The following is a 13,685-nucleotide window of genomic DNA, read 5'->3' as shown; positions in this document are numbered from 1 at the left end:
GGATTAAATTGAATTTATAAAATTTGAAAGGATGAATTTAAAGTTATAAACTTTTAGTGGGATGAAAACAGATTTTCAATAAAAATATATAAAAAATTAAAATATATGATAAATATAAATTTTTAGGGAAACAACTGCACCTGTCTAGTCCATCCCTGTTTTAGAAATGAGTATTTTAGTTTTTTGATTAGAAAGTTCATAATGATCTTGTTAATTTTCAACTAGAGAGATATAATTATATTATTTAAAATAATTCGTTTCTTTTGATTACGCATTCAGTATTTAAGCCATCGGTTTTGATTTGTTTTAGTACTTAAATGTTAATTTTGTTCAAAACCATACTTAAATTTTAATTTTTGTTTCATTTTAGTATCCTACCGTTAAAAACTTAACACGTTTAGTATCTAAACTATCAATTTTGATCTATTTTAATACCTAAACTTTCAAATTTTTAAAAAATAACATTAAAAATTTAACAGTGATACTAAAATGAAGTATAAATAAACTTTAGGTATTATTATGAAAAATAAAAATTTAATTATTAAAATGAACCAAAATAGATAGTTTAAATACTAAATACGTAATTTACCCAAAAAAAACTCAAAAATTGAAGTTTCTTCCCCAAGGAGAGAGGATTAGAGAGCTTGAGAAAGAAAAAAAGACAAGTTCCTCGTGAAAGAAGGAGAGCATTCTTATATATTGTCATCAATATGATATGATGACTTTAAAGAGGGAGAAGAATCGAAGATGATGTTATGATGATGTTATGACACAAAATGTAAATGTTGATAAAAGATGTATTGAAAGACTTCAATATGAGATTGATTGAATATTTCATAATAGTAGGACTAAATAACCATTTTTATTAATTTATTGCATCATCTAAGTAATAGAAGTTAACGGTTTTGTGATCAAAATAAGACAGGATCGAAAACAAAATGACCAAAATCAAATTTGTTGAAATTAGTGATCGAAATTGAATAAACCAAAAATATAATGGACAACCATTATTATTTACCCTACAATTTATACAAGTGACGAGTCCTTGGACTTGAATCAACGTTGGTTTACTTGACAAATCATTTGATTTTGTAGTGTAGATATATCAATGCTATAAAAAAATCCAAGCCCCTATCCTTTTCACTGAGCTTTGAAAAAGCAAACAACTTTCTTCCAAATCTTCTTTTTTTCTTTCCACGAACCGAGCAAACGTCTCATCGCTATAAACATCCAGCTCCCGGGAAGGACACGGAAGCCCGGCGAGCAAAAAGGGGTGACTTTTGTGCTTAGTTTTTGATTCAAAAATATTCCCCATCTTGGTTTATTGTTAGTAAAGTTTTTCTGATTTTGGGTCCGGTAAAGATGAGGGAAAATTTATGGTTTTTAGCTTGCTTGTGGGTTTTGTTGTCTGGGAATTGTTTGGGAAGGTTTGTAGTGGAGAAGAACAGCTTGAAAGTGACTTCGCCGGAGTCGATCAAAGGGGTTTATGAGTGTGCGATCGGGAATTTTGGGATTCCTCAGTACGGCGGAACCTTGGTCGGCACCGTCGTTTATCCCAAAGCCAATCAAGGCGCATGCAAGTCCTTCGATGATTTCGACATCTCCTTCAAATCTAAGCCTGGTGGGCTTCCCACTTTTCTCCTCGTTGATCGTGGAGGTATGTATGCCTTTTAATTTTTTTATTTTAGATAGATAATCCGATTTTGGAAGCAAATTATTTCAGTTATATTGGTATTTTACTTACTTCCTATTTTTGTAAATATGATGGTGTTAGTTTAGAGTTGCTAAATTTAGAGTTGCTTAATTTGTAGATCTTAGGGGTTTATTTTAAGTTTACCTGATGTTCTTGCAGATTGTTTCTTCACCTTGAAGGCATGGAATGCTCAGAAAGCTGGGGCTGCTGCTATTCTTGTTGCTGACAACAAGAATGAGCCCTTGATTACCATGGATACACCTGAAGAAGAGAATGCTAATGCCGAATACATGCAGAACATCACCATTCCATCGGCCCTCATTAGTAAATCGCTAGGGGACAGCCTCAAGAAGGCCGTCAGCGGCGGGGAAATGGTTAATATGAATCTCGACTGGAGGGAGTCTCTTCCTCATCCCGATGAGCGGGTTGAGTACGAGTTCTGGACGAATAGCAACGACGAGTGCGGGCCAAAGTGTGACAGCCAGATCGAATTTGTCAAGAGCTTCAAAGGAGCTGCTCAGATACTCGAGCAGAAAGGCTACACCCTGTTTACCCCGCACTATATAACTTGGTATTGCCCCGAGGCTTTTATTTTGAGCAAGCAGTGCAAGTCGCAATGTATCAATCATGGGAGGTACTGTGCTCCGGATCCTGAGCAAGACTTCAACAAAGGTTATGATGGTAAAGATGTGGTGGTTCAAAATCTTCGCCAAGTTTGCGTTTTCAGAGTTGCTAATGAAAGTGGAAAGCCATGGCTTTGGTGGGATTATGTCACGGACTTCTCTATCCGCTGCCCGATGAAAGATCAGAAGTATAACAAAGAGTGTGCGGATAAAGTTATCCGATCTCTTGGTAGGTTTTCTTTATACACAATGCTCTTTATATATGAGTCTTAAAATGGGCCATTCACAATATTGCTGCTGCTGTACTGTTTGAGGTTTGATCGATTTTATTTCTTTGAATATGGAGTATAAGACCATTGAATTAGTCTCCTTTTACCAGGGATAAGCAGTAAGTAGTTTTTCTTCCTGTTAATTGCACATAATTTTTCTCCTCTATGTCCACTAAAAGTTAATGGGAATGGATTATTTGTTGTAGTACCGATGAATTTATATGCATTTAAATGTGTATCTACCTGTGTATGCAACTATGTGATTTTTAGGGTTCTAGAAAAACAAACGAATTCTTATTTGCCACTGGAAATGTTGATTACTCAAATCATCTGTTAAGTATGGATAAAAACAAGGTCATATTTTTACATCCGAGAGGTGTACTTATGTATTTGCATTCCATGCTCTGCTTTATAGGTGTTGATCTCAATAAAGTAGATAAATGTATTGGTGACACTGAGGCCGATGTGGAGAACCCAGTTCTGAAAGCTGAGCAAGATGCACAGGTCAGACAGTTCTTGAACTTTATAAGTTAAAAGAATTTCGGCAATCCCATCGTTGCCATTTCTTTTCATCGAGGTTCTCATTTATGCTGTAATTCTTATTTTAGATTGGAAAAGGCTCCCGTGGAGATGTAACTATTCTGCCAACCCTTGTGATAAATAACAGACAGTATAGAGGTTCGAATCAGAATTTACCATCATTGCTGGGAATCTGATTGTATTGCTTTTTTAACAACATCTCTTCTGATGGATTTAGGGAAGTTGGACAGAGGGGCTGTTCTCAAGGCAATTTGTGCAGGTTTTCAAGAGACGACAGAGCCAGCAGTTTGTTTAAGTGAAGGTTATCATCTGTTGCCCTTAATTTATAGGCATTTGGATTTTCTGGCGTTAACCACCACCATTTCCCCCATGCTATTTAAATTTATACTTTTTGGGTAGAGATTGTCGTAGAGATGATATTCATTATTTCGTTACAAGTTGTCCTTGGCAGAAATCGAAACTAATGAGTGCTTGGAAAACAATGGTGGCTGCTGGCATGACAAGATTGTTAATCTCACGGCATGCAGGGTATGAAACCAGAAAATTTTTGTACATCAGCTTTGTGTTCGATTTAACCTTTTTGTTGATGCCCCTCTTTTACCTGTAGGATACCTTCCGGGGAAGAGTGTGCGAGTGCCCAACAGTTAATGGGGTGAAGTTTACTGGAGATGGTTATACACATTGTGAAGGTAAATATTTTCATGGAAAGTATTGGTCTGTACGCTTGAGGGTTATAATCAATGTTAAAACAAAATTTGCATCATACAACTCCTTTATGCTTAGTTCTATCCGCTTTTCTGATTAACAGCTTCTTCGGCTTTACGTTGTCGATTCAACAACGGAGGATGTTGGAGAGATACACGGGAAGGAAGGACATACTCTGCTTGTATTGTGAGTGCCTCTCTGGCCATCTTTTTTTTTGGTTTTCTCTGTTTATCATTTTCTGGGTTGGTTGCTTATTTGATTCTGGAATTTAATGTCCAGGATGACCATTCACATGGTTGCAAGTGCCCATATGGATTCAAGGGTGATGGAGTCAAGAGCTGTGAAGGTACTATGACATTTCTACCTGATTTCTTCATATAATATCAAGTCATTCTAAACTCTGGTCGCACGTGAATCGGAAGATGCTTAACTATTATTTGGACCATCACTTAAGCTTTATATCATTTATATCTCTGTTGGTGAACCGTATCTTACATCGGAATGTTTCCCAGATGTTGATGAGTGCAAGGAAAAGCTGGCATGCCAGTGTCCTGGGTGCAAATGCAAAAATACCTGGGGAAGTTACGAGTGCAGCTGTAGCGGTGGTTCGTTGTACATGCGAGAGCATGACATGTGTATCAGTGAGTATCTTTGAGGCATACTGTGATCTGGAGATTGGCAACATATCAACATGATTTCGATTTCATTCAGGATCGTAACGCCAACTAACGTGATATTCATTTTCAGGTAAGAATGGTAGAACAGAGGTAGGCTGGGGGTCCGTGTGGGTAATAATTCTCGGATTGGTTGCTGCCGGAGGTGCAGGATACGCCATTTACAAGTACAGAATCCGGGTAAGATTGTCATTGTACTAATGTCGATATTTGGAGTGTCAACAAAATGGGTGGAACTCAACTGACATATCATTTGGTGTTGAACTTGATGCAGAGATACATGGATTCGGAGATTAGGGCTATTATGGCACAATACATGCCATTGGATAATCATCCTAATGACGTTCATCATGCAGACATATAAGACCAGCCCATGGAACATGCTTCCAAAACCCTTAGGTTTAATATGTACTCGACTCTTTTAGTTTTTGACTTTGTAATTCTAAATAATTTAAGGTTACGTGCATGACAAATTTTCATTATGCATGGCCATACATCTTTTATGATGTGCGTGATCCTGTTTTTATCACTCTGCATCATCTTCCATATCAACGTAGGCTTCTCAGATGACTTAAAACAACATGATTCTATGGCCATGCAATAACGAGAGACAACAAACTTTTGCAAAGGTGATACTTGGTAATTACGTGTTAATGGCTAAATTCAAACATCTTTACCACTAATATTTGATCAAATAATCATTTTAATTTTTATTTTTGCATTTTAACCAGTAATGTTTTGTTTTGAGGTAAAATATTATAGGGGTAAATAAAAATCGTTTATCGATTATCAGTCAACGTTTGTGTGGAAATAACAAATTTTATTTATTAAAATTGATGATGTGTTATATGTTATGTTATATATATAAGTGATGGTGTGATATACGTTACTTGTATATAAGTGATCATAAGATATATGTAACATCATCATTTTGGATATATTCGAAGTGAATTCTAATATTATATCATTAGATTTTTTAGGTGTTAATCAATTTTAAAATAATAATATTATATTATCATTTTAGACAAATTCGAAGTAATTTTAATATTATATCATTAATTTTTTTAGGTGTTATTCTATTTTAAAATGACAGTTGATAATGTCACGCTGCGTATGATTGTAGCTAGACTGAAATGTTACCTCTACAGTCTACACACACGTGTACTTAACTTGCTTTTAAGATACACAAATGAACATTATGAACTTGTGGCTGAAATTATATTTAGCACGTCAAATATGTCAACATCAAAGCTTATCTCTAATAAGAATATATGGCATACAATAAATTATTTCAGTGATTAAAATAATAATAATTATTTTAAAAATTATAAATTTAAATATCAAAGATTACAAGAATTATTGTTTATATATATATATATATATAATTCAATGAAAAAATATCGGTCAAACTGAAATCTTCTATTATAAAACTTCATTTAGATAAAAGAAAATTAATTACTTGTTTAAAAATAATTGAAGTGCTTTTTTAACTCTTAAGCTACCATATAATTAAATAAAGATATAAAGAGAAAACAATAAAAATACAAAAAAGAGAGTACAGGATACTCAATTTTATTTGTTCTATCAGCATCTATAATAGATTTCATAAGGTACAATCCTAGACAGTAGACAGGTAATTTCGTGGATATAAGTTTACTGAGTATCGAGTGGGTATGGATGTAAAAAATCATACTCATTGAAGATAGTAGATAGGTGATGGGTTTGAGACCTTACCTATCTCTCATCCTCCTATCCCACATCTGTTCACCCACTAGCTACCTACCATAAAAATTTTAGACCATTGAGAATTTAAGTATAATTTTAGAGACTATTCTGTAAATCTTAAGATTTATAGGACATGACTTGTAATTTAACCAAATGTTAAAGTATAAACATTTTTAGAATTGAAGACCGTCGCTTAGATAATCTGTGAGGTTGTTGTCAGGCGGGTATGGACGAATACAGGTGTGTACGAGATTGGTGGTGAGTAACCAATTAAGTAGTGGATGTGTGAGTGGATTTGAAAATATACTCGCATGGGCGGGTGTCGATTTAAATCCATCGTAGGTGGTATATAGATGATGGATACAAATATATTAGGTAGATATAGAGATAGGAGAAGAAGTATCCACACCCGCCCTACCCGATTACCATCTCTTGTACATATTTTATTTTTTCTCATTTTTTTTCTTTTTAGGTTATTCCTTTGAGAGTTATTGACAACCATAACATATGGTTTATGGAATAACAAATATAATAATCCATTTTTACTATTAGTTTCATTTTTTACCATTAGTTAATTGTAATATATATATATATATATTATGATAATGATATTAATCAAATAAAAAATTATAATTTGTGCTATGGTGGGTTGTATTTTATTACCAAAGAGGGGACCAATGTCGCATTAAAATTTCGTCCAGTAGATGCAGTCAACATTTATTTATCTTTTAAATTTGCATGGTGGATATCTTTTAAATTTTTTTTTATCATAAATTGGATGTTGCATGGTGGCTACCACAACATTTTTATACAAACAAATTGCATTATGTTAAGAGAAGAACTGAGAGAATGGCACGTATTAGGGAGAGAGACATCTATTCTTTTTGGCTATCAAACTCAAATTATCTCTCCTACGTGACGGACGTAAGATTTTATATATGAATAAACAAACTTTTAGATTTATAAATTATAAAATTTTAGGGGTAAAATACACAAATGGTCCCCAAACTATAAGGTACTATTTTATTAAGTCCATTGACTATTAAAAGTTATAAAATGGTCATCCGTTTATAGAATGTTACTTTGTTAAGTCCCTCGACTATTAAAAAGTTATAAAATCGTCATTCGACTATCTATTATGTTCCAAACTCGTCATTTTTCGTTAAAAAAATGACAATTGTCTAAGCTAGATGTTAACATGATAACTGAGATATGATAGTCGTTTGAGATTCTAGGATAAGATTTTATCTTATCACAGTCAACAGGTTAACATTCAACTCAAAATGTTGTCAATTTTTTTAATGAAAAATAACAAGTTTAGAACATAATGAATAGTCGGGTGACCATTTTATAATTTTTAATAGTTGAGGGACTCACTAAAGTAATGTTCTATAGTCGAGGGACCATTTTGTGTACTTTACCTAAAATTTTAAAATGACAAATATAAATTATTCATAACATTTATACATAAAATATTGAAAAGAAGACACCAGAGGTACATGTACTCTAAAGAAACCAATGTGGCCTTTATATATATATTTTTTATCTTAATGTGTCCTCAAACTTAGAAAATAAGCCCAATGTAATCCTTTGACTAATGTTTTTCGTCGTTGAATGTTACGGTGTTGACGTGACAATTCACAATGTTGATGTGAAGGTCTAGGTGTTGACATTCCAGTCCACGATGATTGACAACGTGGCAGATAACATGATAGATGAACTAAATTGGTAGCTTAAACATGGCAAATTGACTGCCATGTCAGTATCATGGACCGTCATATCAGCACTGTAAACTATCATGTCAACACCATAACGATCAAACAATAAAAAATGTTGATCAAAGGGTCACATTTGGTTTATTTTATGAGTTAGAGGGCCACATTGAGAGAGAGAAAAATAATACAAGGGCCTTATCGGTTCTTTTCAAAAGTACATAGACCTATGATGTCTTTTTACCTAAAATATTTAAAATATAGGCATAATATCAAAATTAACTCCCAACATTTACTAGATGTTCATTTTGTCCCTATTCTTTTTTTGAAGCATTTTTGCCCCCAATGTTTCATTTTAAGGCAAAAAGACCCATAACATTTGACAAAATAATCATTTTGTCCTTTATTTTTATTTTTTTGTATCTTAGCCCTCAACGCTTAATTTTAGGTTAAAAAGGCTCCTATATTTTATAGCGTCAATTGTGTGTTAACTAATTATTTTCATCTATAGAGGGAGCTTTTTATCCCAAAGTGAAACATTAGGACTAAAATATTCCGAGAAAAGAGTAAGAGTCAAAATGACTATTTTAATAAATATTAGGGGATTATTTTTAACATTATAGCTAAGATATATGATAATTTAAACTTTCACAACGAGGATTGTCCCTCCGCTCCACCTTGAGCCAATGGAGGAAGCATAGGCCATTATTTGATGCTTTCATTTCATTCTCATTCCAGAAAGTGGTGAAGTGGGTTCTGAATCAGTTCTATCCGGCTCCACAAATCGTGATTTTACGTAGTATTAAAATATTATGACTCAAATTAATCGAGATTGATTCAAGTGGTAAGTAACTTGATATCGTTTAATCAAGGTCTCGAGTTCGAGTTATTGTGTATGCAGAAAATCCCTGCTGGGAGACTCAACCATCAAAACTGGATGTGCGACACGTATCGATTCAAATTAAAATTATTAATCATAGTTGGTGAGTCTCCCGACGGAAATTTTCTGTATACATAAGAACTCGAACCCGAGACCTACTAAAACGATATCAAATTTATTACTACTTTAACCAACCATTTGGTTACAACAGGTATTATTTACTAACAAACGAACCTTAGATTCATTGTTCCAATGAAAAAGAGATTTAGAGTGAGAAACTTGAGAATCCAAATGGTGGAAAGATTGGCTTTTGTGTATATTAATAAAAGATTGGCTTTATTTTATTATTTTTATTATTCGATGATTATAAAATAGCATGTGTTTTAAATATTTTTAATCATTTTACAATGAATACTTAATTACGTATGTTATAATTATTGGTGTTTAAACCGAATTCTCTAAAAATAATAACCATTCTTTTAATCAATGAGATAATTTGGTTGGTGCCAACTTTAGCTCCAGTATATACATCCCTCCATTCAGAGGCCAACGTGTTATCATACAACTTTCTTCCTACAACAAATGGGTAGTGTCATCTTGTTCGGTACAATATTGGCGCATTTTTGTAGCAAATCACGCTCCAAACTAGCACGCTTCAAACGGTCCTGTTTCCATGTCCTGGTCTTCAAAGCGAACCCCTTTTGGGTTCAGCTTGTTTACTTCATCGTCCTGTCTCTGCTTGGCTTCGGGGCACTGAATATGTCGAAGCCGAGAACCGACTCTTTCAGGCCTAAGAAAATCGACGTGTTATTCACGTCGGTGTCGGCAGTGACGGTCTCGAGCATGTCGACGGTCGAAATGGAGGTTTTCTCCAACATCCAACTCATCATCATGACTGTTTTGATGCTCGTGGGTGGGGAGGTCTTCACTTCCATGTTCGGACTTCAGCTGGCTAGGTCCAGGTTCACGAACCATGAAAGCCCTGATCCCATTGCCCATGAAATGGAGTTGGGTACCATAATTACCTGCGAGAAACCTAGTAGTACGGACTTAGAAAACAACAAAAACTCGTCTTCTACAAAGAGCCTCAAGTATAAAGCTACTAGGTATTTAAGGTATGTGGTATTAGGTTATTTTTTGGTCGTACATGTAGTCGGTTCAAGTCTGGTTTCCATGTACGTGAGCCTGGTCCCAAGCGCGAGGAAAATACTGAAAACAAAAGGCATTGAGATACAAACGTTTTCCTTCTTCACCGTCGTCTCGACTTTCGCGAACTGCGGGTTCGTTCCAACGAACGAGAACATGATCGTGTTCAAGGAGAATTCGGGTCTCCTGCTGCTGCTGATGCAGCTTGTTCTTCTCGGCAACACCCTTTTTCCGGCTTGCCTGCGAGCCACGATATGGGTTTTGGACAAGGTGACCAAAAAGGCGGAGTTCAATTACATGCTGTCGAATTATGAGGAGATGGGTTATGTTCATTTACGTTCGGGCGTTCGTTGTGCTCTTCTTGCGGCCACCGTGTTCGGGTTCATATTGGTTCAGTTCGTTCTGTTCTGCTCGATGGAATGGAACTCGGACGCCTTGGATGGTCTTAGCTCGTACAGGAAGGTCGTGGGATCGTTGTTCGAAGTAGTGAATTCGAGGCACAATGGGGAATCGATCGTCGATCTTTCCACCGTCTCCTCGGCGATCTTGGTGCTCTTCATCGTTATGATGTGAGTCTTTCTTTTCACGCACACGTACACGCATGTTTTCATTTGGTGCATTTTTGGCCTCGAATTTGCCCAATTGACTAGAAAGTACGGTCGCATCTTTTATATGTCAACTCACAACTACCTTCTTCATTTTTACGTGTTCAATCAATTATATTTATACGATATATACATACTTGAGTGGGTACAGCACTACTGAAGTGGGTTTGGAATAAGTTCCATTTCTAACCCTATTTTTTTTTTGTGTCTACCACTGAAATGGACAGTGTCATCCCTTTAAAATTTAAAATTAACTTATATTTTAATTGAAAATATGATTTTGTCCTCCTAAAATTTTATAAATTTAATTTAGTCTTATAAAATTTTATAAAATTTCAAATTTACCCTTTAACATAAAATCGTACATCCGTCCTTAACATTTCTTATTCTCTCTATCTTCAACTGATCATGTCAAGAATATATCTCATGCAACTAATAATTTCAAGAATCCTCATTATTTCTATAGAACACAAACAGACACGTATATAATAGATGATATCAAGGAGAATAATGATCGTAAAATAAAATAAATAAATATATATATAATACACAAGTAATAATTATAGATAATTTTATTTTCTAATCTTAATTCTTGTTATCTATTTGTATATATAGTTACTTGATTGTAAAGAAAACTTATTTAATATAAACCTAATAAAATTAGATTTTTTAATTTCAATCCACTGAAAGTAGATATATTTCTTACTTTCAATTAAAATAGTTTCTCTACTTTTCTCCATTTTCTCTTAATTTATGTTTGGGAAAAGTACATAAATGGTCCTCGATCATAGGATGATGTTTTATTGAGTCCCTTGACTATTAAAAATTAAAAAATGATTCCTGGCTGTAGGGAGTTTCATTGTTGAGTCATTCGACTATTAAAAGTTACACAATAATCACCCGACTATTAATTATATTTTAAACTCGTACTTTTTCTTTAAAATTTTGAAGGTAATTTAAGTTGTACGTAACTTGACTCTGACTGATTTCATTATTACTTTTACAGGTATCTTCCTCCCCGTACTTCCTTTGTACCAACTAAATACCAGAAAAAGGAATCGAAGCAGGCATGCAAAAGTGAAGCAGAAGAAGGGAGGAGCATTTTGGAGAGTGTTATGTTCTCTAACCTCTCGTACTTAACCATCTTCGTCATCCTTATCTGCATCACAGAGAGACATAAACTGAAGGAAGATCCCCTCAACTTCAATGTCCTAAACATCACCCTAGAAGTCATAAGGTATACGTTCACGTCAGTGACAGATCTAAAAATATCTTTTTTATGACAGACACGTACGTTAACAACACGATCGACAAAATGAACAATTAACATAAGAAAACTCGGTTTTGCAGCGCTTACGGGAATGTCGGATTCTCTACGGGGTATAGCTGCAAAAGGAGGGTGGAAGGGGCGATGGGATGCACAGATTCGTGGGCCGGATTCGCGGGGAGGTGGAGCAACAGCGGGAAGTTTGTTCTCATTGTCGTCATGTTTTTTGGAAGGCTTAAGAGTTTCGGTTTGAAGTATGGTAAAGCATGGAAACTCTCCTAAGGGTTAACAAAATCAGCAATAGAATCAAAATAAAAACCTTTTAAAATGTTACTAATAAAAGTAGTATAATTGCGTTTAGTATTTAAAATATTAGTTTTTGTCTGTTTTAGTATTTAAATTTTTAATTTTTTCAGAATCATACCTAACGTTTAATTTTTGTTCATTTTAATGGCTTGCCGATAAAATAGACACTACTTTTTTATGGGTAAATTACATCATTCATCACTCAACTATCTTCTCACTCCTATTTTGGTACTAAAGTTTAAAAAATTTCAATTTAACTACTCAACTTTCAAGTTCCTCCTATTTTAATCACTCTAATTTATTTTATTAATAATTTTTGTGACATGACATTTTTATTATTATTTTATTAATATATAGTTAAAAACAAAAAAAATCAATTTAAAAGCAAGTGATTAAATGAGTAGTTTAAAAGGCGAGTAATTAAATTAAAAAAATTAAACTTTAGGGATAAAATAGGAGTAAGAAGATTGTTGAGTGATGTATAATGTAATTTACCCATAAAAACGGTGCACGTGCAAATCACCCTGTAAGTTTTTAACGACGAGGTACTAAATGAAACAAAAACTAAACATTAGGTATGATTGAAAAAAATAAAAGTTTATATGCTAAAATAGACCAAAATTGATAGTTTAAATACTAACTGCATAGTTTACCCTATATATAATTAGGATCCACTTACACTTATGAAATTTTTAGTTTTAAATTATTTTAGGATCGTTCGATGAGAGAAAATTAGTGATTGAGAATAACTCATTGTTTTTTTTCCTAATGAATATATTATCATTTCTTACTATTAAATTCAACCTTTGATTTTTCAAACCCAACGAGTTTAAATTTTTGGAATGTTGTAGGAGGAACTTCTTTTTTTAAATGGAGGTGTTTGAGAATTATTTTGAGATTTATGTCATTTGTTATAGTACATTGTAAACTTGTCATGAGGAGTGACGAGTTCCATAAAATATATTAAAAAAATCAAACTTGTCATGTGAACTTTTAAAAAATTATATAGAACTCGTCATGTTCTCGTGACCAATGACGAGTTCAAATTATTTATTATATTTTATAGAACTCGTCACCCCTTCGTGGTAAGTTTCTCATGTACTATAACAAATGGCCTAGAAAATTTTTCTAATTTGTTCTAATTTTTCTCATCTCCAATATTTGGCCAATAGAGTCATCCAACGATCCTAAAAAGTGTAAGATTAAAAAATTTTACACTATGTAATTGGATTCTAGCTCATATATATCGTTGCTAAATCTTATGCATTATGCAATGAGTTAATTCCATCATACCTCCAAATTATTATTCTCATTCTAAATTGATTCTTAATCTTTTGAATATTTTAATTTTATCTCCAAACCGTGACCTTCATTTTAAATTAATCCTTAAATTTTTTAATATTTCAAATTTATTCCCAAACTATGATGTTCATTCCAAATTGATCCCTAAACTATTGAATCTTCCAAATTTATCCCCGATTTTACCCTATTATATAATTAGTTTCAAACATAGTTTAATCTAAATTTTACATTTTTAATA

At 33.6% G+C, this 13,685-nt stretch overlaps 2 protein-coding genes across 3 annotated transcripts; both read left to right on the top strand.

Moving 5' to 3' along the window:
- The first annotated feature begins 1,125 nt into the window (after positions 1-1,125).
- LOC120169948 (vacuolar-sorting receptor 1-like) lies at positions 1,126-4,891 on the top strand. Of its 2 annotated transcripts, XM_039178017.1 has the most exons (12): positions 1,132-1,657; positions 1,853-2,545; positions 3,001-3,089; positions 3,194-3,263; positions 3,343-3,426; positions 3,577-3,653; positions 3,733-3,814; positions 3,934-4,016; positions 4,110-4,176; positions 4,343-4,471; positions 4,578-4,684; positions 4,779-4,891. In XM_039178017.1, the coding sequence occupies exons 1-12, from the start codon at positions 1,363-1,365 to the stop codon at positions 4,866-4,868; spliced, it is 1,866 nt and encodes a 621-aa protein (XP_039033948.1). In that variant the 5' UTR covers positions 1,132-1,362; the 3' UTR covers positions 4,869-4,891. The 2 variants fall into 2 exon arrangements, with proteins under 2 accessions (XP_039033947.1, XP_039033948.1); XM_039178016.1 differs by having other exon boundaries at positions 1,126-1,657; positions 3,934-4,176.
- Positions 4,892-9,398: 4,507 nt separating this feature from the next.
- On the top strand, positions 9,399-12,128 carry LOC120169548 (sodium transporter HKT1-like). The gene is made up of 3 exons (XM_039177667.1): positions 9,399-10,536; positions 11,579-11,809; positions 11,923-12,128. The coding sequence occupies exons 1-3, from the start codon at positions 9,404-9,406 to the stop codon at positions 12,119-12,121; spliced, it is 1,563 nt and encodes a 520-aa protein (XP_039033598.1). The 5' UTR covers positions 9,399-9,403; the 3' UTR covers positions 12,122-12,128.
- The last annotated feature ends 1,557 nt before the right edge of the window (positions 12,129-13,685 follow it).

Source organism: Hibiscus syriacus, unplaced genomic scaffold, assembly GCF_006381635.1.
Source record: "Hibiscus syriacus cultivar Baekdansim isolate YM2019G1 unplaced genomic scaffold, ASM638163v2 tig00111769_pilon, whole genome shotgun sequence".
Lineage (NCBI taxonomy): Eukaryota > Viridiplantae > Streptophyta > Magnoliopsida > Malvales > Malvaceae > Hibiscus > Hibiscus syriacus.
Note: the sequence above shows the minus strand (reverse complement) of the source record. Positions and strands in the feature narration are given on the sequence as shown.

Coding starts and splice junctions, on each gene's coding strand:
- LOC120169948 (XM_039178016.1), top strand. CDS start 1,363: ATGAGGGAAAATTTATGGTTTTTAGCTTGCTTGTGGGTTTTGTTGTCT. Junction 3,654..3,732: donor TTAATCTCACGGCATGCAGG/GTATGAAACCAG, acceptor TTTTACCTGTAG/GATACCTTCCGGGGAAGAGT. Junction 4,685..4,778: donor TTTACAAGTACAGAATCCGG/GTAAGATTGTCA, acceptor AACTTGATGCAG/AGATACATGGATTCGGAGAT.
- LOC120169548 (XM_039177667.1), top strand. CDS start 9,404: ATGGGTAGTGTCATCTTGTTCGGTACAATATTGGCGCATTTTTGTAGC. Junction 10,537..11,578: donor GTGCTCTTCATCGTTATGAT/GTGAGTCTTTCT, acceptor TTACTTTTACAG/GTATCTTCCTCCCCGTACTT. Junction 11,810..11,922: donor ATCACCCTAGAAGTCATAAG/GTATACGTTCAC, acceptor TCGGTTTTGCAG/CGCTTACGGGAATGTCGGAT.